The 24,480-nt window shown below is 38.3% G+C and overlaps 1 protein-coding gene across 9 annotated transcripts in view; it reads left to right on the top strand.

Annotated features, from left to right (window-relative positions):
* The window catches only part of GADL1 (glutamate decarboxylase like 1), a 244,774-nt gene that overhangs the window by 185,220 nt on the left and 35,074 nt on the right, over window positions 1–24,480 (top strand). For all 9 annotated transcript variants that reach the window (XM_052695916.1, XM_052695917.1, XM_052695913.1 and 6 more), the window contains 7 exons: window positions 988–1,067; window positions 1,181–1,235; window positions 4,837–4,953; window positions 11,017–11,081; window positions 11,333–11,414; window positions 17,574–17,773; window positions 22,321–22,372. In XM_052695916.1, coding sequence (XP_052551876.1) covers window positions 988–1,067; window positions 1,181–1,235; window positions 4,837–4,953; window positions 11,017–11,081; window positions 11,333–11,414; window positions 17,574–17,773; window positions 22,321–22,372 — 651 coding nt within the window. The remainder of the gene's footprint in view (window positions 1–987; window positions 1,068–1,180; window positions 1,236–4,836; window positions 4,954–11,016; window positions 11,082–11,332; window positions 11,415–17,573; window positions 17,774–22,320; window positions 22,373–24,480) is intronic.

Here is a 24,480-nt window from a genome sequence, read left to right as displayed (position 1 = left end):
TGTCTATTGGTGTTCATTTGCATTTGTTCATAGACGTCTTTTTGACAAGACGTAGCTAAAATTCTTTGATAAAATACTAAAATATAGGCTGGTTCAAACTGGAACTTTTTCCATAATCCATACTGATTTAAAGACGTCTGATGTACTAAGTGCCATCTAAAGTCTGCTTGCTTTCATAATGGCTTCCAAGATCTAAATTCGTGCGGACAACCTTGGTCTAACCACCAAGATTTTCAAGGATTTGAAAGCCTTGAATGTCCTGGTTGTACAAACTCTAAAAATTTTGTTCAGTCTTGGAACTTAAACTCTGTGATCTTAAGAACAGAACTGCTGAGTCAGACCAGAAGTTGGTTTAACGTAGGTATCCTGTCTCTGACAGTGTCCAACAGCTGTTGTTTAGAGAAAGCACATAGAAAAAACAGAATTATGAAGTGGTAGAGAGAGATTATCTTTGTGTACATCCTGATTAAGAGTCCAGTTTCCAGGGGTGGTTCTTTTGGATATTCAGACCTATAAGCTGCCTCTGGGCTGCTGAGTTCAATAGCCTTTAGACCTTTCTTCTTTTGAAATTGCCTTTTACTCTTATTACTTTCATTTCTATTTAAACATTTTGAAACAAAGTTCACATTTTGAAAAGAAGTTAATCATTCTTTCTTAATGATTATTTTAAATTTTTCTTATTTTTATTCTAATGTAGTATTGGCTTAAACTATGGATATGTAATGGAGCTTTTTATTTCTAAGCCAACATTTTAAACATGGTGCACATCTATTTTGTTTGTTTTCCCTGCTCCCTGTCATAAATTGTTAAGTACAATACGTCTTTCTACTTGGCAGCTTTGTCAATTTGATTTATGTGTTAGGATATACTGTTATTATGACTGTTAGCTGGTATTAAATTTATTTCAATATCAGTGTTTCCTATGCAAAGGAATTTTTAATTGTGCTCTTTTTTAATTCTTTTTTTTTATGACTCTTTCAATTACAGTGTCATTACTCCATGAAGAAGGCAGCCTCTTTCCTGGGTATTGGTACGGAGAACGTTTACTTCATCAAAACAGATGAAAGGTAAGCAAGCAAAAATCATTGCTGTGTTCTCTGAGCTTTTTGAAATGCAGTAGTGCTGTACTAACCAACTTATTTGAATGTAACTGAAAAAGTTTTAAATCTGTGTCCCTTAGAGGTAAGATGATACCTGAGGAACTGGAGAAACAAGTCCAACGGGCCAGGAAAGAGGTGAGAGGGGAAGAGAAAGCGTGAAAGAGAGAGGAGGAGCGTATGCAGACTGTGTGCTTGTGTCTGAGTGAAAGGAAGGAAAACTTTGAGTGAGTGAGATCTTAAAAATAGAGCAGTTAATGTACCACTGTTTTTCTTACAGGTGCAATCCATTTGCCCCAAACTTGTGGAGCAGGCCTAGGCTCTTAGGTGTTATGTTGTTCTGGGAAATGAAATTCTACAGGGCTTTCACAATTAATGAAAGCCCTCAGTACAACATTACTCTGAAGTATTCAGCACGTTTCGTCTAAGAGTAGGATTTCTTTTGCCCTTGATCTTTATTAAATAAAATGGATGCAGTATCTTAAAAGGGAAATGAAAATTGAAGGTTTTTCATTATGATAGCAGCTATTGTGCTATCTTCTGCAGTGAACAAGAGTTGTAAGATATGGCTTGGTCTCTGAAACTGTCATACATGCTGCAAATTCTAATTTGTGTCCTTCTTAGTCCTGTCCTAAGAGTGCAGAGATTCCATTGTGCCTCTTTTCCCACAGACACTTTGCCAACCAGAAAGTGAAAGGGCAGCAATTGGAAGTGTATTGATGTTTTGTTTGGACAGCATTAATACACATCCCCACACTCTGTAAGGTAGCGCTTACTGTAGTCATTGTAACTTATTTTAGAGAGTTTGGAGGACCGAATATGGCTTGTAAGGCGCGGAGCATCTTCTTCTGGCTTGCTTACGCCACTCATTTCTTGCTTTAGAGCAGAAGGATTTGGATCTCAGCCCTTAGTCCATGAGCTGAGAATACTAACAAGCTAGTGTATTGTCCCTGGTGTGGATGTTGCCTACCATGAGATCCTACTTTGGGAGTTATTGTGGCTGATAGAAACGGCACAGCACTGCCATCCTGTCATGCACTGGTGTGGCCACAATTGCATTAATTAAAACCTTCCTTAGATACATCTTCTGCCAAATAACCATCTCCCCTTTGGGTTTGACACTAGACAGAATAACTAGTGATACATGGTGTCCTTAATTAGCTAGCAAACTCTTCCTTTCTTTATCCATGGAAGACAGTCTGTACTTTGCTCATTTGAGCAATCAGGAGGGGGAGGAGGAGGAAGAACTGAAGTGTGGAGCAAGAGAAAGCAGGCAGACAGGAGAATGAGCTCTGTGCTCTGGAAAAACGTTTTCTTGTTGTTTTTTTTTTGTGTGTGTGTGATTTGGTGGTTATTTAGAAAGATCATCTGGTATTTATGTTGTTAAACAAAGAAGTCAGCCTCAATTCAGTTCTGTGCAATTTGAAAACAATGTTCTATATTCTATATTAATATCTGCTCATAGGTGTGCTACCTTTGAGAAACACTATTTTGCTTGCCTTTTGATGGAAATTACAGGCATTTTGGAAATTTTCCATTTCACCTGAGCTTCCATAACTCTATCTGTCCTTGATAAAGTACTGTTTTACAACTTTTTACAGAAGGACACTTCAGTGAATTACAGTAAATATTCTAATGACTCTTAAACAAGAGGATGTATTCATTAGTGACAAGAACACAGAATGTTCACTGGCTCTGAAGAGGGAGAGTCTTAGTCCTGTTTTTAGAGAATTTAGTCAAGAACATCTATTTAACTTTATTGGCGAGAATAAAAGTGTGATTCTCTTCTTCATAGACAATTGCAATGGTAACTATAGTTTTTTGAATTTGTAATGGTCCTAAACTTGTCCCCATATTTTGTCAGGCTGCCTGCTGGCAGCTGGGCAGGCTGTGTGATTGTGATGTAGCTGTGGTTGAGGAAATTGGTAAGAGTACTAAGAGAAACTGTTAAGTGCAGCAAATAAGTCTTAGCCTCACTTGAAAGTGTTTTGTATTTGAGCTTCAGGTTCTTTTGTAAGTTTGATTGATTTTTGTTGTAGGCTGTAGTAAGAATGAATGACCAAGAAGTGAATTACAAGCTGGTAATTCTTTGTGTGTGGGATTAATTTTAATTTATTCCAACGCTACTTTTCATTGCTTTAGCAAATTGTGGGGAAACTTTAAAGTACAAATACATCATAATTATGTGCTATTCTAAGAGTCCTCTACACTGTTAAAGAATTATGGGGCCTGGAGCACGTCTCCTGTGATGAAAGGTTGAGGGAGTTGAGATTGCTTAGAGAAGAGAAGGCTCTGGGGAGACCTTGTTGCGATCTTCTTTTCCTTCTTTTACAAGCAGGAGAGTGACTGACATTTTATACAGGTAGACAGTGATAGGGCAAGGGGAAATGGATTTAAACTGAAAGAGGGAAGGTTTTTGATTAGTTGTTAGGAATAAATTCTACACTTAGAGGCTGATAAGGCACTGGCATAGCTGCCCAGAGAAGTTGTGAATGCTCCATCCCTGGAGGTGTTCAAGGCCAGGTTGGATGGGTTCCTGGGCAGTCTAATCTTGTGATTGGCAAGGGCTTTAGAACTAGATGATCTTTGATCCCTTTTGATCCCTTCCAACCCAAGCCATTCTGTTTTTCAATGAATTATAAAACTATCAGAATGTAAATGTGAATCAAGCCTGTTTGGCTGTTGTAGATGTTTAAAAGTGGCAACACTTTAAAATAAAAAATAAAAAATGAGGAAAACAAAGATCAGATTTCAGTTAAAGTGAAGCTACATGAAAGACTTGCACTTAGAGTTTGATTTCCATCTGATGTCTGATTGCAGTGAAACTACTCTGAGTTACATCAGCACACAGATTTACGTCATCTGTGGGATTTAACCCACTGCAAGTGAACTTCAGGGATCCAAGATTATGCAATTTAGTAACAACTTGGTGCTGCTTCTATAGCTGCACTGTCATGTTGTGAGCCAGATACTGGAATGAGCAGAGTAGTTGCTTCAGCATGAACTTACAGCTCATGAGAATGGACAGTCATTGCTGGGATTTGTACCCTCAATTTCATGAAGTTGTCACAGATCCCTTCTAATCTTTAAACTGTCAGATTTCCAGTGGTCTCTCTACTGTGGTTCAGTTGCCATCAACATCCCTTCCTGTTTTCTAGATAGTAAGGAGCAAGAGGGTAGGACTTGGCTGTACACAGGGCACTGGGGTCAGATAGCAACAGTCAAGTTGTGCTGTATGCCAGTTGGCAAAGAATGTAGGCATTGTAGGGGGAGCACAAGTGAGTCCGTGGAGGCATGAGTCATTTCCCAGCAGGGGTAGCATGCTGGCTGTACTAAAAGCTTGATTTGTGTTTGGCATAATGGTAGGAAATTGGATGGTAAAATATGGAAGATCAAGAAATGAAAATCAGTGTATAAAAAGGGATGTTAAATATCCGGAGTGCTTTCATCTTGATAAAAGTGGCATCTGTCAAAACAGTCTGAAGCTGTCTGAACCAGAGCAGTCTGCCCTGTGATGGTGTTAGCTGGAAATGCCTTTTTTTTTTTTTTTTTTTTCCTAAGAGTCAGCATTTTTATATTCAGGACCTTCTTTATGAGGCTCTCAGTGCTGGGAAACTAAAATGTAGACTGTCACATCTTTGTCCTACTTTTCATGACCTTGTTATACTTCAGCTTTCCATATATACTGAGAGAAATGAATGGTGTGAATGACAGTTTTTTGTTTTGAATCCTATTGCAGGGGTCAGCACCATTTCTTGTCTGTGCTACTGCAGGCACAACAGTACTGGGAGCATTTGATCCTCTGGATAAAATTGCTGATATCTGTGAAAAGCATCACCTCTGGCTTCATGTTGACGTGAGTTTGGACACTGTGTGCTTTTCTTTAGCATTGCTTTTTCTTTTACAATTCATATCTTTCTTTGACTGTTGATGTTTCTGTGTTGTAGTAAGTCGGACTTAATTAACTTTTTTTTTTCAGAGAAAACAGAAATACATATCCTTATTTGTCTCTGCTGCCTATGCTGAAAGTCAGCAAATGATTTGGTTGTGTGATGCAGTTAAGACTTTCATGTCATCGTCATGCTAGTTTCAGATGATTTTAAGATCAATTTCTTTTTGCTCTTGCTACAACCCAAAATGCTTCAAGGATGATTATATACTAAAAGAACCACATTCCTTTGGGGAATGGACACATTAGAAAGGTGGTGCATCATTCATACAGGTTGAAATAAAGATATCTCGGCTTCCACCAACCAGAAATTGTTCTGTTTCATAGTTTCAGATTTCAGTTTCCTGTACATCCCCTTAAGGTTTCCTAAATTATTCAGAAATTTTTCTTGTCTCATTTCTTTTTATTTTTAGTTCTAGATTTTAAAATCGATTTGTGAGCCCTTTTGGAATAATCACTGACCCTTTTTATTACTGGCATTATAAAATCAGTTCATGAACCTCTTTGGAATAATCGTTGAGACTATTCATTACCTGAAAGAGGTAGCTGCAAGTGTGTTTTTCTAAAACTAGGCTTCTTCATATTTTCTAAAACTGCATTCTTTTTGTAGTGACAATGCCATGAACTCAGAATATCTATACCAAAATCCAAGGAATGATGAGAGAATCTGGAGCAACTTGAGAAGAGATTTTTAGATCTGCTTTAAATTTTTCAAGTGTTTTATGTTAAGCAGTTAAAGAAAAAAAGACAGTTCATATAAAACTGTCTCAGACTTGAATTAAGTCTTGGTATGTGTGAGTCAGAAGAGTTTTCTTATTGACTTGGAGGCAAAGATAGATATAGAATTTAGTCCTAATATTTCAAGTGTCTGCAGAGCCTCCTCCTCGTTTTGTGCTGGTGAGGATTACCCAGCAGGATTTACAGCAGAAGTGAAGAATTCATGTTAGGTGCTAGTCTCTTGTGTATCTGTTCAGTCAGTGAAGAGATGGGTGTATTCCAAATCTCTGTTGGAATACTCATCTAGGAGGTGAAACTGCTGGAGGCATCTCCAGTGGCCATGGGAGAACCATGAGCACTTTCCTAATCTACTCCCTGTAGCTGAATAACAAAAGCTAGGTGTATATACTGGGGCAATATTCTGAGCTGTACTACATAGGCAGTTGCTGGTGTTCTGTAAAAAACTAAATTTTCCTTCAACTTTACCTCTCGTTAAGCTAAAAGGAAAATGTCAATGAATACCTTAGTTAATTTTCTATTTTAAAAGTGACTGTCAGATGTTAACTGATTACCACAGAATAACAAATGTACAGCCATAAACTGGGTAGTTTATGGTTTTGAAGACTCATTTTTCTCTTAGGATGTGATTCATGTTATTAACCTTTCAATGAATTCTCAGCCTTTCTTGGGAGTTCTGTCAGTATTTTGTCCATCTTTTAATTCACGCTCAGGTGAACTGTCAAGAACTGAGTGCATTGTTTCTTTATTTCTGTTTAAAGTTCGTAACTGTATGGAAATAGAATAAAGGGAAGAGACTGAAAGCTTTGTATGTAAGTGACGTAAGGCATATCTATATATACAAACATGCTATGATAAAAAGATCAAACTGTAATTTGTAATGTGACCTTTTCTTCACTCACAGCAGTATTTGAAATAGATTTACTGGAATAATATAGAAAAAGTAGGGATCAAGTATCTGCCATTCACAAATAGCATGTAAGAAACACAATGAAAGGTTTGATTTTATTTTTTTCTTTACTTCTAAGCAAGCCAACCTCCCTCTAGCCTTATAGTCAAGAACATTGTATTAAATAATCTTTGAAGATCTGCATTCCTCTGGAAGATTTATCTTCCAGTTGAATGCTTTACACATTGTGAGGTCTCATTTTTATGGCAAGTACTGCTTCTTTGTCAGTGAGTTACTGCCATAACTTTGGAGGAAAAAAAGATACAGTACCATTAAAACAATCATTTAAAAACAAAGAAAGCTTTAATTTAAGACTCTTATCACTGATGAGAATCAGGATTATCTACCACAAATGATCTCAAGAATTGTCTGTGCAGTTTTATTCCATGAAATGTCAGTGGCATTATTTCCAGATTTACACTGTTTTATCTCATTTCAAAATATCTTCTGATACAAAAAATTGATATATTTGCCTCAGGGAGACTCTTCTCATTAAATATGAAATGATAAAGTTCATGATCCTAAGAAAGGGCAAAAGGAGAAAATCAACATAAAATCAGCAGGCTTCAGGAAGATAAATTTTAGTAAAGTCAAAAATAGTAGGTGAGTTCTTACATGGATACAGACCTGAAAAGGAAGTTAAGAAAATGTTTTTGAAAATACCAATAAGCCCAAACTCTCAGCAGTCAATCAACAGCCAATGCAGAGACAGTATTCTGTACGCATTGCAGCATTCATACAATGGTCATGGCAATAATCTAGCATACATCTATGAGGTCATTCTTAATTAGTTGTTTGATGTCATCAATATGCACTCAAGCTTGATCACTTTTGTATGTCCTGTATTGTGTACATATATAGCTTTAAACACAGGGGTGTTACCTCCCTGCTGGTCCTTTACAGTTTTTCCCATAGCTAGCCAGAGCAGAAAAGCTGTTTTAACCTATTATCCATGCTTAGGTAGTTAGTTTAATCACATTGCAAACACCCAGTGACTTCCATTGTTTGCTGTGATTTCTTACCTATGAAAGAATCATTTTCTCATTGCATGGGACCCAGCTGATCTTCATGTGTTTTGAACTACTCTGTATTATTCTCAGCTGGATTTACAGAAACAGAATGTGCCCATCTAGGTTGGTCAGTGTACTTTCCTTCTCTAGCCTCATGCATGGAGAAGAAGCTGCTAACTTTAGTGTATATTAGCAATAACTCATGGAAATTATCATAAGAAGGCCAGAGAAATGCTATGAAACTGCAACTGTGGTAGTGAATGAAAGTCTGGCTGGAAAATCATACTCAGAGAGCAGCCATCAGTGATTCACTGCTGAAGTGGAAGGATATTTTGAGTGAACTTCAGGAAATATATATCCTAGGTTATGTTATCCAGTATTTTTATTAATAACTTAGATGAAAAAGAATCCACTAGCTAAAAATGAAGATAACATAAAACTACAAGAGGCAGTGGGAGGACAGGATTAGAAATTTGAGATCTTGACAGCTTGGAGAAGAAAGTGGAAAAACTAGGTTACAGTTCAATAACGTTATTGCTCTAGGTTTAAGCTGAAATAATCAGCTGCACGTAGAGCTTGGAAATGTTGGCTAGATAGCAGATCTCCAGAAAAAGATACGATGTTTGCAGTGCATCACAGATTAGCAGCTTTAAGCTTTTGCGGATAGGGATAAATATCTTGACAGCTTCTTTGAATAAAAATACATAAAATAATCCTTTCTGCTTGGTGCTCCACCTGCTATATCCACTGAGTCCAAATCAAAAGCTACATTTCAAGAAGGGCTTGTTACGAGCTACTGGTCATATGTTGTTTTACAAATAAGTCATTCTTCAACCAATCCCATGCACACAATTATTTGCCATAACTGGGCACTGCACTGCACCTTCCCCATCTTCTGGTTTCAGGCAGTACCAATCACACGCTGCTGTGAGGTTGTTGTGAGCAGTAGGTTAGGTGTGTGCGTGGGGCTGGGCTGGGCCGCTCAGTGCTCAGAGCCACCACCATGATGGCACAGGGTAGGCGATGGCCGTAGGGTGGGCTGGGCCAGGCCTCTTGCAGCCTTCAGCTTGCGGGTTGGACATGGCTGAGCTGCTGCAAGGAGGAAAAGAAGACCATGTGTTTCCCATGGTCACTATGGATAACAGAGGTAACAGTGTTTAGGACCGACATTTCATTCTGTAGGTTTTAGGTGGTTAAACACAAATCAGGTGGCAAAGTCTTGCAAGCTCCATTACTCTTTAAAAACAGGCAAAGCCAGTGATTCTCAATCTTCATAGGTGCTATCTTGTTCCTGGCCTTGTATCTCTAAGCACTTCATCTGTGAACTGGGCAAATAAACATGAAGCACAAATTTACCTAATGGTACTGTGGCTCCAGGACACACTGAAAGGTGGTGGAGATGCACAGCCCTGCAGTGCTATTGTACCAGTGTGGAAACTGTTGAGTCAGGGCCTGAAGCACTGATTGATCACCTGAGGAGCGCACTGAGTCAGCCATGGAGCACAGGTGAATGCAATTCAGCTGTATGATGGAAGGGGTGGAGCCTGCCTGCACTTCTAGACTCCATTTAAAGGCTGACTCCAGGGGGGAAGGGTTTCTTTCTGGAGATCCCTCCTTTTGGAGTTTTCTGTTGTGAGCCTAGGACATGGGTGAGCATTTCATTTTTGATTGTCTCTTTCCACCATGTGATAATCTTTCTAATTACGAACCTGTAAAATGCCATTCTAACTACACCTCTGTTCTACCTGTACATTTGTTTTCCAGATCTCTAGAAGCAGTTTTAAAAATGAGGGCAGATAGAAGTGCCAACAGTGTTGCTTAGGCAGCTGTTGTTAATGTCTCTCTGCACTTTATCTTTCATTTTGCCACTGTTCACAAGCTGGGTGTGTTCACTTCTTATTAATCTACACAAATGTTGAATGTTTGGTGGAAGTGAGATGGCTGATCCTGTCTCTGGAGGTAGGGCACAGTGGGACGAGCTCTTGTGAGCTTTTCTAGTTCTGTTTTATAGGACAGCTTGAAAGTGCCAACTTTTTCAAATACATTGGTTGCAAATTTTTAAAAGAATTATTGTATGTTATTCTGTTGATTATGAATTGTGAAAATTGGGGAATAATTTCATGGCTTTTCTGGCTTTTTTTTTTTTTTTTTTTTTTTGAACAAGAAGAGCAAAATTTGTCAGTAAATAGGAAGATCATCTTGTCTAGGGTAACCCAATTTTACATCGTGGTTCTGCCGTAAGCATAATGTGGAGTTGAGACAAACAATTTTCTCTCTTATACTGTGGAATATAGATAGAACAGCAGCCCTATTCTCAGCAAGAATATTGTAAGCATGGCAACGTAAAATATGATGTGGTGTTTGTGTACCGCATTAATGAGAACTAATGATATGCATGCATTAGGACAGGTTATTAACTGTTCATTTCCCTTGCGAGTCTTTATTGTGCTTGCTTCCCAAAGACAGCAGATCTTACTCCTAATGCATAGCATGTGAAGCTAACGATTCATTGATTAGCTTTCACAGCTGTTTTTCTCAAGCAATAAAGAAAAGCCCAAGCAAAGATACAAAAAGCACATGCACCCCCAAAACTACCCAAAACCAAGCAAGCATGAGTTTACCATACTTAAATCAAGAATCTTCACAGTGGTGATTTTTTTCTTCTTCATTAACCCAAAATATGTGTGTTTTTGTTGGGCTTTTTTTTTTCTTTTTTTTTTTTTTTTCCTCCAATAAGCTGAATTTGAATGTTTTGTGGACTGATGCCTTCTCTGCATCTCTGAGGAGTGTTGCTTATTTCACAGGAACCTATATGTGGATTCTTTTTTCATAAATGCTGATAATTCTTTTTTCAAGCTTAGTATAATTTCTCAAATACAGTATGTGTCCCTAGATAAATGTTGTTTGAGAACTGGAGATATACTGCAGCTGATGGGTGATATCTGGTACTTTCAGATTCACAGAGGAGAGTCACCTTCCTTAACTTGAAGTATCCAAAAGTTGAGTGTGGTATATGCTTGTTTAGGCTCCTTCTGGAGTGCATGGAGAGAGACATGTGCAAAAGATGTCACTCAAAGATAGGCATCTGGAATAGATAAGAGGATATAAGAGTTTCAGTGGATGCTTAGACCACACTCCTGGTTCTTAGATGACCTGAGATTTAAAAATGTAAAATGTGATAAAACATGGCAACTAGTAACTAAATGAAGCGTTATCAGAGAGCACTAAATACTTTATAAAAATAACATTGCCTTGGCTCTGTAAATTTTCCAACAGGCTTCTTGGGGCGGCTCAGCTTTGATATCAAGAAAGCATCGCAGACTTCTTCATGGTATTCAAAGGTAAGGCAGTTTTAGTTCATGGTCACTCTTATCAGGGACTGAGATGGACAAATGTGGCCTAATGGCCTCTACAAAAGCTGTGTTTTCCAAAATATGTACTATTATTACTTATGGAGGGGGGAGAGGGGGGGAGTAGAAGGAAAATCTGATTTATCTACTTGGAATGCAGTTAAGCAGTTTTGACTCGAGTATCAATGATTATAGGTGCAATTTCTGTGCCTTCTTACATTTCTCCCTTTGTAAATTTGTAGGGCAGATTCTGTTGCCTGGAATCCCCACAAAATGCTGTTGGCAGGAATTCAGTGCTGTGCTCTTCTGGTGAAAGACAACTCTGTAAGTCTTTCCATCTTTTTTTTTCTCCTTCTCCTTTTTAAATGTAGTAGAATGTCATTGCTGCAATGTAGAAGTGGAGATAAAAAGAAAACAATTGTTAGCCAATTTTACTATACTGCAGTACAAAGGCTGAATGATGTTAACTGATACTATTTTCCATTTCACTAAGAAATTAATAAAAATTAAGAGAGCAGGACCAAACAGATACAAGTCACTGTACACATCACTGGTCAAACTTTGCAGCTGGTGCCCTTCCTAGTTAGCTTCTGTATATGATTTACATTCAGAATTGAGTATTTTGTTGGCTGGATCTGCAGTGCTTAAACACGAATTCAAAGTCTTTAGAATAGCCATGGCCATTGGGACTGCAGTAGTACTGTCATTGTTTAAAGAGTGCCATCTACACAGAACTACTCTTTGCATCTTCTTACGTGGGTTCACCAGAGTGAGAAAGTAGAAGGATAGTTGTGGGAGTTGTGGGAGTTACGTTCGATCAAAGATGCTGAGCCTTGTTTTCTCAAATCTACTACTTTTTCCTCTTCAGCACTAGGGTAATTTAGGCTTTCTAAAAACTATGAGTAGTTAAAAGATCTAGCAAGCAAACAAAGCTCTGATGACAAGTGTTGCAAAAATGACTTGAGTCTGCAGTGTGAGGAGTCTTTATGGAATTCTTCTATCTCAATAAAGAAAACAGTAAATGGTTATTTAAAGTACCACTACAAATTCAGCCCTGCAAAAGCTTATGTACATTGTTACCATGAGAGTTCTAGCTTGTGCTTGGCTTTATCAATGACTGAACATCATGAGGATATGAAGTCCCTGAGGTTTACATAGCTGTTTTATGGTCATGGTCTATAAATTAGTTTTAAAAGTTCCTGTCAAAACAGCTGATGGTTTCTATTCAGCTGTGAGTTATCTGTCCATGTAACTGATTACTAACTCTTGGTAGTAAGAACAGATGAGGTCTAAAGGGCACAGATACTAATCAGTGCTCTCTTGGAGCAGTTAATTCCAAGTTGTGGGCAAGACATGATAGAAGAACAAGACGTGATTCCTCATTTCCTTAGGCTGGGGTCTGTGGAATTAAAGGGGATAGGTTCCAGGACTATCTGTCAGTCACTTTATCTTTATTCCAGACTGAAAAAGCAGCATAATAGAGTTATTGACTAAGGTTAATGTGGTCTCTAAGTTGCAGGCTTTGGAAGAACTCAGCACTGTATTTTTAACTAATTAGGCCCGATATATAGATAGATGTAGCCTCAGGTAATGATTACACTACTTAGGCTGCATACTGGAAACTTCTCTGGAAGAGAGAGGAAAGAAATGGAGAGGAATGAAATATTTTATCAGCGTTGGCATTTAGAGTCTCTTTATAAACACTGTTCCAACTCCAGGACTTCGATAGCCTTTGTATTCTTGCGTAGAGTGTAATATCTGCTAGAGCACTCCTATTCAACTTCTAAATCACAGCTATGCAGTGTTGTGTCAGAAGTTCTTGTAGAGATCAATCCTAGGCAGTTGAGAGGTGAAATAACAAAAGTGTTACTGATCATACAGTCAGATTCTGTAGTACAATGTGGCGTGGTCCGGATAGTGGAAGAGAGGGTCTTACATTGTGTTTAACTCCTTGAAAAGTGGCATTTAAGCATTTTGTATATGAAGCAGTGTAAACCTTGTATGCAAACATGAGTGTGTGCTAATTTGGGGTGCTTTCTTACCAGTCACTAAGGAAAATGAAATGCGTGTTTAAGACACTTCACCAGAAGGGCCTTGCTTCGCTTTGATCCCTTCTATACCAGATCCAGAGCAGGGAGTTGGATCCAGTCTCTTTTTTTTACCATTAAAAATGCTATTCGCACACTGGTATGAATAGGGAAGGATGTGTTTCCAGTTCTTATTTTGAATCGTTTTCTACTGCTCCTTAATTACTTATGTCTGTTGTTACAGATGAAGTCAACATATAAATATGAACGTAATCCCCTCGCTCTATGAGTAGGATGCTGAGGTGGGAGCTGGAGGAGTTTAGCACAGATTGCTCTGTTAGTAAATGTTCAAGTAGCCTCAAGAGGTTAGTTTCTGAAATGATGAATTCTTCAGGAAGTCAGACCAGAAAAATGTTAAGCACTGACATTAACTGCTGCTGTTGTATCAAGCCTTAGCTCCCTTTTGAAAGCTTCATTAAGGAAGTTTTATAGGCTTGACTGTCCTTTTGATTAAAGGTCCATTTGGAAAATGAAGATAATATTAGCATTGGAGTTGGGTGATTTTAAGTGGACAAAATAAAGCCTTTCAGGTCTTTTTCTTTTTTAATGTAAAGACCAGGCTTGGTATTTTACTTTGTTTCAACGGATGATCTTCATGATCTTGAGAGAGAATGATCTGGTAAGAGTAGTAACATCCTGTTTTCCTACTAGCAGCAGCAATAGTGACTGTTTTGGTTGTATTATTATACTGGATTATTATTATCACTATCATGTTTTTTCTTTTTTGCCCCATAGCATCAGTGAAGCTATGTACTTTAGCAGTGCTGATAATCTGAAGACATTGCAGCTAGATTTTTAGAATGAAATGCTGTATTTACATTCCTGTACAGACTTTTTAAAAACAATCTACAGGGAAATGTTGAGTAAGGAAATCTTCCAGCCTTCATGAAGCAAAGTTGGAGTGGTTTCCAAAGAAGACAGATTAAAAAAAGAAAGAAATATGTGTTTGACTTGATTAGAAGAAAGAAGCCCTTTCACCAAGGGGAAAGAGAGATTGGTTAGTACTCTGAAAGGGATCAGATCAATGACAATAATTTCTCAGTGCTTAAATCACTCAAGAAATGCACAGCTATCACTTCTTCACTGCCATAACCTGAATAGCTTTCATCACTTTTGTGACAAGATATACTTCCTCAGAACAGACTTGTATTGCTCTGGTATGAATTGCAATGATTGTTTAAACACGGAACTAGAGGGACTGGTACTCTGAAAAATTTAGCGAGTGTACTTTGTTCTTGTATGTTTTTAAAATGCTATGAATCAGTCTGAGGTTGTGCAATAATCCCTTAAAACCTCACAGTTACTCCAAATAAAGTCCTTCAGGTCTTTGGATCCTTGCTGTAATCTATATAAATATGATTATTATCATATATATAGATAACTAATATTTATCAGAAATACCGAAGTTCTGTGACTCTTCAGATCTAGGTTGGATAATTAGTCATCCATTCTGGAGAATGAACAGAATTTTCACTTATTGCTTAAAAATAAAATCTAAAAGAATGTAGCTAACGAAGTCCCAGTTTAGCACAGAGTGTTATTGATTCTGCTAGACATACCTACAGTGTAATCTCTTCCACATAATTAGCAGTGTCACAAAAATATCTAATTCACTGATTTTTTGTTATTATTATTTTTTTTTCTGGAGCAGCTGCAGGAAGCACTCTGTTTCCCACGATTTCTATTTGGGGTTGATACTGCTGAGGGCTCGTTCTCACCTCTTGAAGTGAATTACAGGGGTGGCCTTTTGTAGTGCACTGCTTTTGATAATTTTCAAATACGCCACTCAAAAGATTGTCCTTCTTGCTTTGGATGAATGAAATCAGGAAGAGATTTGTCTTGGGAGAAAAAAGCTATTCATGTTGTATTAATAAAATTCAGACTTATTACTGGCAATGGAAATGGAAAGATATCAGAAGATGTGCAGTAGATAAGTATGTTCAATGAAGAAAAGGATGTTTTGAATTATGTACTGTAAGGAACTGGATTGGGTATGTATTGGTTTTGATATCAATAACTACTTATTTATTTGCAGTTAATTATAACATATAACAACAGTCTATAGACTTGATCAAAACCAAGAACTCTTAGCAACTTATTGTGGAGTAGGGCTTTTATGAAAGTACATTTCCTTTTTCTGAAACTTTTAACAGCCTCAGTATAAGATAGAGCACTATAATTAGTTCTGATCAAAGGGTAGAAACAGATAAAAGATGCTGAAGGAAGGAAGAATCTCAAACGTGCAAATAAGTCAGTTCTAATGAAATGTTTGAGATTCTTCTGAGCTGATGTAGCAACTCAGTTGCTGTGTGGGCAGTCATAGAGGTTGTGTTGCAAATGGCAGCGTTGAGTTAGAAAGCATACATTATCTTTCAGTTCTTCTATACTTTTTCTTCATTTGACTGGGAAAACAGAGATAACATTTAATGTGCACAGCATGTTTGAGCTTTTTTACTTTTGCATCAACACTGATCACAGAGTAACTGCTTTCTTGAGCAGGAAATTTGTCTTGGATTTTTTTTTTTTTTTTTTGCTTCCTTCTGTCCTGTACCCTATCCTGTAGCTTTTCCCTCACTCTTCCACCTTGCTTCTTGCATTGGTCTGGCATACTCCCTTTCCCTTCCACAAGACATTAATTTTTGTTTTTTCTCCTATCTGATCCAGTGATATGCCAGGTTTGTAACTGCTGCTCTCTGGAGAGAGCAGCAGGATTTCTTGAGTGTGTTTTATTAGTAGTAAGATAAACAGATAGAAAGAGACCATCACACCAGCATGTCGTGTCAGTTTTGGAAGCACCAGGAGAGTAGGACACTAACAGAAAGTTGAATCCCTGCAGAAGCAGTGGAGAAGAATTCTTCATGTTGTTTTTCTCCCTTTGTGCTATTCAAATAGACATGCAGGGTTTCCTTTGTTTATGATTTTTTTTAAAGTATTGACAGAGGGAATTGAAAAAGCAGGGTCAGAAGGAGACTATTCTGTATGTGCCAATCGAATATTTCCAATTTTCATGTATTTTTGGAGTTCTCTATCTTGAATCTTTTTTCTTTTTTTTACTACTACTAAAGTTACCAGCAGTATATTGCAAATAAATTAAGAACTACCTCCTCCTTTAAAAGTGATGTCAGCTACCACCATTTGGAATTCAGACTTGCAGCCAACAACAGAGAAATGGCTGAAGTTGGTTCAGTTGGTTCAAACTGAGGGGTGGTGCTCAATTAAAAAATGAATTATGGTGTTCACTAAATAGTGTAGCATCTTTTGCCATGTTGTGCCCTTGTTGTTTATTGTTCTCTGTTGTATGGAGGATTTCTAGTTCTCTTACATAGACATCTGAATTTCAGTCAGATGCTATAGCCATGTTTTTAACCTCACCTGAATTTCTATTCTAGTATTATTTTAGAGATGTTCTTGTTCACCCACATGTAATATCCCTGACAAATCTATGACCCTGCCTGTCTCCTGGGCTTATTGGAGGGCCATTGTCACCTCTGACCTTTTAACTTCCCTTCTGCTAGCTCTTCTCTCTACTTTTCTTTCTTCAGTCAATGGCTACTCATTTGTCTCTTTTCCTCCCCCTCACCTTTAAACCTAAAATAGTCTCTTTGCTTTCTTGGCTTTGTTCTTTGCTGGAACGTGTCACGGTACTCATTTTTTTGTCTGTTTTCTGCTGGTCATCTCTGCCTAGACAGCTTTTCAGAATTTGAGGGACTGTTGGAGAATGCTGACTAAAAATAATTTCATTAGTAATCCTTAATCAAGGTACACTAAAGTACTTGCTATTTTCAAATTGTCTGATCTGTGAATGGAGACAGAAATTGGCATTACACTCATCTGTCACTGGTATTTCCCCTGAATCGGTCAGATAACAAACGCTAGATACGCAGAAACCATCTACTGCTAAAAGATAAACCTTTTGGTTTGGGGCTAAAACATTCTTCACACAACTAACTGTGCCAGGTGTAAAGTTCTTTGGCCTTTAAGGAAAGAAGAAGTATATTGAGCCATTTGTGAAAGTGTAAGAAACTCCTCAGTCTGCTGTTTTTTTTTCTTTTTTTGACCTACAGGCTATAGCAGTGGATGCAGGCTTTTGTTTCTCTTTCTTCCCAATATGTTTATGTCTTTGGGGAGCTGTTTCTATGGTACCCACATCAGCTATTTCTTGAGATTTGTGGCAGAATTGCTCTTCAACCTGCAATGTTTTCTTGTGGTCAGCACTGACTTTAGTGGGTTCAGGCTAATCCAGCATTCTAAAACATAACCAGTGGTGAATGGTGTCTTGCACATGCACTTTTTTTTTTAACAGAGCGGTTGATTCAGATAGGGAAAAAGGATTTGGCTTGTGAGAATAACAAGTTTTAATACTTTGTTATCTAAACCTCTGTTGTGTTTCCAATAGGGCCTCCTGAAGAAGTGTTACTCTGCCAAGGCTGCATACCTGTTCCAGCAGGACAAGTTCTATGATGTCAGCTATGACACTGGTGACAAGTCCATTCAGTGCAGCAGACGTCCAGATGCATTCAAATTCTGGCTCATGTGGAAAGCATTGGGAACCACAGGCCTTGAGGAGAGAGTGAACAGAGCACTGGCTTTGGCTAGGTACCTCCTCATGTTTTTTGAATAGTCTGTTTCATTGACTGTCTGAAATGCTGACAGTGCTGACGCGTCTTAGAACAGACCAAACTGTTAATTTTTTCCCCCTTTTGTTTCTGCATAACATGAAGAATAAATTAGTAGCAATAGCAATATTAATTAGTGTGATTAAATTTGCTAAAATATTTAATAGTAATTATTCCTTGTAAAAATAGGGATAGATGTTGGTTAAAAAAACAGTGAATTCCTCTATCGATCTATGTTGTTTAATGTCTGTGATATATGATCTGGGTATAGGGTAATGCTTACCAGTGTTCCCTCCTCCTTCTAACTCGTAACTGTATGTTCTGGTATTAATGCAAAAGGAGCACCGTGTGCCAGGCTCTGAGCCGTGTCTAGCAAGAAGTAAATTTGCCATTCTTCTGTTCACTTAATTCCTCATGACTAAAAAACACAGAATGCCAGTGATGTTTGTGGGGAAATTCATACAAGGATTCTGCTAATGTTAGAAAGTAGTAGAACTACATGAAGAACGGAGGCAGATTTTCTTTTTGAGGTAATGCATGCTTACTTTCATAGGTTTACTGAAATTCTTAATGCTTATAGTATGTTCAGTTAGGAGCTGCAATGTCTTTCTTTTATGGCGGTTAGTTAGTGTTTATTTTTTTTTCTTTCCAATTTTACTACTTTTTTGGTCTGACAACTGGATTTCACAAGTGAAATTCAGGAAATTCTTGCTGGAAGGTGTTTCTAAAATGGTGATGTCTTGGGAATAAACTCCTGTACACCAGTTGTTTTGTCTTCTAATGGAAGAGAGAATATTGAAATAACGGCCCATTAAAAACAATTCACTTAAAATACTGTGATTATTCAGAATGTGCACAGAATGAACTGTATTGAAATCTTTGCCCACTCCTGGGCTACCGATATGTATATACCTATAGTGCACTACTGTAATACAAATCATTAGTATTTAAAGGCAGTCATCCATATCATATTGACATTTTATTTTTAATATAAGCCACCAAGTTTAATAGAACTTAATGTTTACTGAAAATTAGAGGAATAGTGTCACTTTAACAAAGTCACTTAAAGGAAAAGTTGAAACATTCATGGCTTAAACCCAGAGTGGATTAGGAAAGAGTAAAGAGAGAATCAAAACCAGAAAAGCCCGGTTGAGCTCTGGCCTTATTCTCTCTGATTTCTTCAAAGCCACTAATTATTTTACTGATTATATGTCCTTAAAGTCTTCTGATTAGATTGCACCTTGTATTTGTTTTGAAGCATTGTACTGATCTATGTCTGTACAGAGTCTGTAATTCATTCCATTATCAGTAGTAGAATTCAGCCTTATGAAGGTCACTGGCCAAAGTCATCTGACTGAGTGCAGAGTGATTAATGACTTCTCTTGGATCAATATTTTCTTTAAATGTTAGGATTCGGCTTCTAAGCTGAGTTCAATTCTAAGGAGTGACTGGGATTTTTTGTTTCTTATTGTTCTGTGGCATTAAGAAGAAAATTAATTTTTAGTCATTATCTGATGAAGTATATTCTTTGTAGTAACTGCATTGCTATCTTGAGTTTGCATGTACATGAGCACTTTGCAGCTGAGACATCAGGTTTACTGGGCATGATGCCAGGTTTCTTAACTACCCAACAGCTGTGCAGTCTTTATCCTGATTTGTTACAGTAGATTTTACTTTGCTATTCCTAAGATAGAATTTCAGTATTTTTGAACCACAGACCTGGATTAATTCTGGAATTGATATGTTGGCTGCACAACTTGAGAGCAAGATTTGTTTTCTGTGGATAGCTAGAACAGCAAAGGTTTTAAAGTAATTGCAGTCATGTATTTCTGTTGCATCAGACTTTACTTATTGGCTATTCCATTAATTTCTTGTTGGTTTAGAGGTGAATCATGTTTTCAATATAATAGATAACCTTAATATATTAGATATAACTCTACCCAACTCTGCACTTTGTTTCAGCATATTGCAGTTTTTCTGCCTTTTTTTTCTTTTAATGACACCTACTTCTAACAGACGTATGTCTGCTTTCAATGAAGATTCCCACCCCTCACTTTCCATAAGGTTTAATCATAGCAAATTGCACTTCTCTGTGCATGCCAGTCCTCACTGAGATTCAAGCCCTTCTGACTTTCTCCAAATGTGATGTGATAATAAAATTCCACTGTCAGCCATGGAAGGATGCAGAGTAAATTGCTCCACTGCCATCAGATGAATTACAGACTCTGTGCAGACTCAGACCAGCAGGGCTCATTGGCAGAGCTTTAAACTAGGTTTAAAGGGGGAGGGAAGTAATAGCAAGCTTGCCTACGATAAGATATAGGATGACATAACTAGGTTAGAGGGACAGGGTGCTAGTGGAGGCTCTCAGCCTGCTGCCCTGAGGTGTGCTGTCAACACTGCAGTCTTATGACATTGAGTCAGGTGTAACTGAGGCAATAGAAGAAGACAAGACTAGACTCAAGGGAAATAATTCAAAGGAGTTACCTACCAAGAAATTGACAAGGCTGGTTACCCAGCTGAAGTGCCTCTACACAAATGCGCAGTAGAAAGGCTTCTACTGGTATGTCAACCAGAAAAGGAATGTCCAAGAAGGAATGCCATCCCTTAGTGAGCAATACAGACAGGCTGGTAAAAACAGACAAGGATAGACAGAAGTACTAAACAACTTATTTGTCACAGCAAAATGTTCTTTATACATCCCTCAACCAAATGGGTTGGAAGGTGGGAACTGGGGCCTTTGACATGATCACACAACATCTTTCTCTCCAAAATGGAAAGATATGGATTTGATGAGTGGACTGTTCAATGGGCAAGAACCGATTGCAAGATGGTACCCAAAGAATAATGGTCAGTGGCTCAATGTCTGGGTAGAGATGAGTGATGTCCACCAGGGGTCAGTACTAGAGCCATGAGCTATCCTCATGCTTGCCTTTCAGTATGCCTCACTTCCAACCTAAGGAGTAGTGTGAACATAAACAGCAGGGTCTGAATGGTCAGGGCAGAGAACACCCAGATCCCAGGCTTCTTACAATGAAGAGAAACATCTCAGCCATGCACAGTTCAGTGCAAGTCATAGAGCTGTGCTGCTGGGAATTGGCATTTTGTCACAGCAATCATTTTATGGGAATGTGTGCTAAGAGGTAATAATGAGTCATATGCACAGTACTTGTTAATGATAAACAATGTGGCAAATCCCTATGCTCAGTTTGGAAAATGTACCATCTAGAGTATTGTTTACTGTCTCCCTAGCCAATCTGTTTCTGCTGCACCTCAGGCTTTGCAGACACAGCTGTGCTGGCAGTGTCCCTGTGAAGGCAGATTTCAGGGGTGTAAATAGGACCAGGGGGGTTATTCTGACAGTATTTTTTTCCCCTCTGGTAGTGAATAAAGGAATTATTTCTGTGATGACCAGCAAGGCAGCTGCAGGCAGGAAAATACTGAATGAATGCAACAGAAAAACAGGCTTATACAAAATCTGAAGCTTGATAGTCTTCATTTCGTTGCTGTTAGAGAGCACCTTTGTATAGAAGATGAAAATATATTGACACAGCAATACTGTCTGAACTTGAGGGAGTTTCTTTGGAGTTCTCCTTGGAAAAGATTTGGGGGAGGGGGAACACATGGGACAGTAATGGGAGAAGCCAACGTGCTTTAGGAGGGGGTTGATCAGGGCAACCTGATGTCATGGTTGGCAACTGTGCCCAGGGCAGAGGAGTTAGAATTTAATGATCTTTAGGGTCCCTTCACCAGAGGTTTCTTACAACTCCTGTGATTCTAAGAAGCACTAGCTATGTCAAACTGTCCTCCTTGCCTCAAAACTCTGGACTGATATCTGCCAACATCAAAGTTGAGGTCATGTTTTTAAAAAATTGATGGTGTCTGGATCCAAATGTTTAATTTAAATTGGCCTTTCTATTAAATGCCTTCTTATTCTCTTTCTTTTTTTAAATCTATTTTAGTGCATTGTTAGAAAAGGATGTCCAGGGATTATTGTGAAGTCTCATTGAATGGAAGTGCACATTGTTATATAAAATGTGGAACAAGGACAGTAGCAGAAAAACTGATGGGAACTTAAATTTTTGGTAAAACTGCAGGATAGTGGTGACAATAGTTGTAATGCAAGGGATGTAAAAGTAAGCAGGAAATAAGACAGCAGCGCAGCATCAGCACTTGAGGAAAAGAGGTTGAGGAGTTGGTGGAAATATAAATGGAAATTTGCATCAGAAAAATTCACAGCCTGATGTAAATAGGATCAATTTGTGCCATGTGGTCCGCTGAAAATCTGTGCCTGAGGACAGAATTTGGCCTCTCCTAAGTGCTCGTTGGCTTGCTGTATCCTTCATTTGTTTCTAGGAGCTGATAGTTACTATATTTTCACAGCAGGTAGAAATGAGGTTTAACTCTGTGATTTCTTCAAGGAGATTTGGGAAAGAAAAGGAGTAAAAAAAAAGTGTTCAAGGCCTTTTTTCTTCCCTGTATGTACTGCATTGTTCTATGTTTAAACCCCTGTGTTTTTGATTACAGATATCTTGTGGAAGAAATTAAGAAAAGAGAAGGATTTCAGCTTCTTTTGGAGGTAAGTGAAAATGGAATTCAAGTAGTATTATTGTGGTTTCTTGTCTATTGTTTGGCTTTGTTCTTTTTAGCCGAATGCAACTTTACATTTGAAGTGTGTAATTCAATAAGCTGTGATGCACAGATGTGTTCGAACACATATGTTCTGTATTCCCTACCATCAGTCTGCCCATTATCATAGCTTCTGGGCCTGTATTACCTCAGGGTGTATAATTGGAGTGCTTTTCTGTGAAAGTGAAGAGTCTGGTAAAAAAGGTAGTGCTTGCCAGACTTGCAGATAGGATTGTGTACTGGAAGAATAATCAGAATACTTTGACTTTTCATCATTTAAGTCCTTTTTTTCTTTTTTTCCCCCCTTAATTCTGTTTCTACAACCATCTTCCTAAAAACTAGTGTAAAGTTGTTTATTATTGCTAAACCCATCAGCTTAATATCTGATAATTGTCTTGCTTAGGGGAGAATGAGCAGGGTTAAAGACTTCCATTTCTGAGCCTATCCCCAGCTATTTGTTTACTGAGATTAATATCTGGGATGGAGAAGGGGGAGAAGGCATTGAAAAGACCTGACATCTGCTTTGTTGGAAGTGTACGCATCTCAAAGGCTGCTGGGTGAATACCATGAATAGGGAGAGAACATTCAGAAAGCAACAAATGTTAAGATGCAGATTTGGTTTACGTTTGCTGATGCAATGAGCATTCTAGGTTAGGCTAGAATTAATATGAAATATATATTTAAGACTATACTTCTTGTAGAACTTAAAGTTCTTCCTTTTAACTTTGAGAACTGCTGACTTGAAAGTGCATACTGGGTGTTGGAAATAATCCAAATAATTTTTGTCAGGACGGTATCTCTGATAAAAGCAGAATTTATTCGCGATTGCAATGGCGGGCGTCCTGCAAGTAGGAGCGCACCTATGGACACAACATGACAGCCTTTATACCCTGTTTTCTCCCCTTTGCCTCCCCCTCCCCTGTTTCCCCAATGGCTGGGTACTCCAGGTTCACAATCTTATCAGAAGAATTTACATTTGCTATTTACTTGTTAATTTATTTGTTATCTGGTGCCAGTCAGTAATCATCCAAGATGTCTCGGTGCTCTCCTTGTCCTGTTGATATGGTGATTTTCTTTAAAGTCATCATCGTTAAACAAAGAGCACTGGGGGATGATGTCAGGCCTTCCCAATGTTTCTTCAGGCTCTTCCTCGGGCATGTCATGGCTTGTTCTCATGAAGGATATTCTTGCAGTGTATGTGGCAAAATATACATATATACACCTATATACAGAGTATGCGTTCCTGGGAAGGTTCGTCTATACGATAAGTGATGTAAACTTATCAGAGATCTTCCCCAAGTTAAGTAGTGGGACTCCCAAAAAGAACTATGAGAGTGGAGATCATAAAATAAAAATAATAATATATAATTCTAATGCAGAAACAACACTTGATTCTCACACTGGGAAACTGTATATGCAGTCAAGAATGCTGGGAAACAGCACTTGATTGGTTTACTTAAGTGGTACATTCATTAAAAAAACTCTCCCTTCCCCATTATTGTAGGGATTAGCAATAAGGCTAGATCTACTGTAGATGTGAAAGGTGTTGGGAGAGCAGAGGCTGCTGTTTAGTTCCTTTGGGAATAGAACACCTGGATGGAGAATGAGATTGGAGAGAGTGCTATGTTATGGGCTATGAGAAGGAGGTTGAGCAAGGGTTAAAAAGTTTTCAGGAGCATAAGAGGACAAGCAGTGAGAGTTTAAGGAAAGTCAGGGCAAGTCAAGTGAGCCGTTTATGAAAGGAAATTGGACTTCAGACAAGAATCTTGGGAAGATGATCCTCTGGTGCACGCAGAGAAAGTCTTGTAATGAGAACTGCTCTGCAGCCTGGAAATACCACACGTGCATGTGTCATCTTGAACTCCTCGGTGGTACAACTGCTTACCTGCTTGGATGAGAACTGTGACAAGATGACAAGCAATAGTGAAGCATAGCTGGGGGTAGTTGGGATTTTCTTGGATGAACGGTATTTTCAGAGAGGGATGAAGTATCTGATATGTGAAAGGAAACAGAGATAATCAAGGAGGCAATATAGGCAGTGGCAACGTGGTAATATAT

The sequence above is a fragment of the Tympanuchus pallidicinctus genome, unplaced genomic scaffold (assembly GCF_026119805.1).
Source record: "Tympanuchus pallidicinctus isolate F22 unplaced genomic scaffold, pur_lepc_1.0 scaffold3, whole genome shotgun sequence".
NCBI lineage: Eukaryota > Metazoa > Chordata > Aves > Galliformes > Phasianidae > Tympanuchus > Tympanuchus pallidicinctus.
The sequence above is the reverse complement of the archived record's forward strand: the minus strand, read 5'-3'. Positions and strand labels throughout refer to the sequence as shown.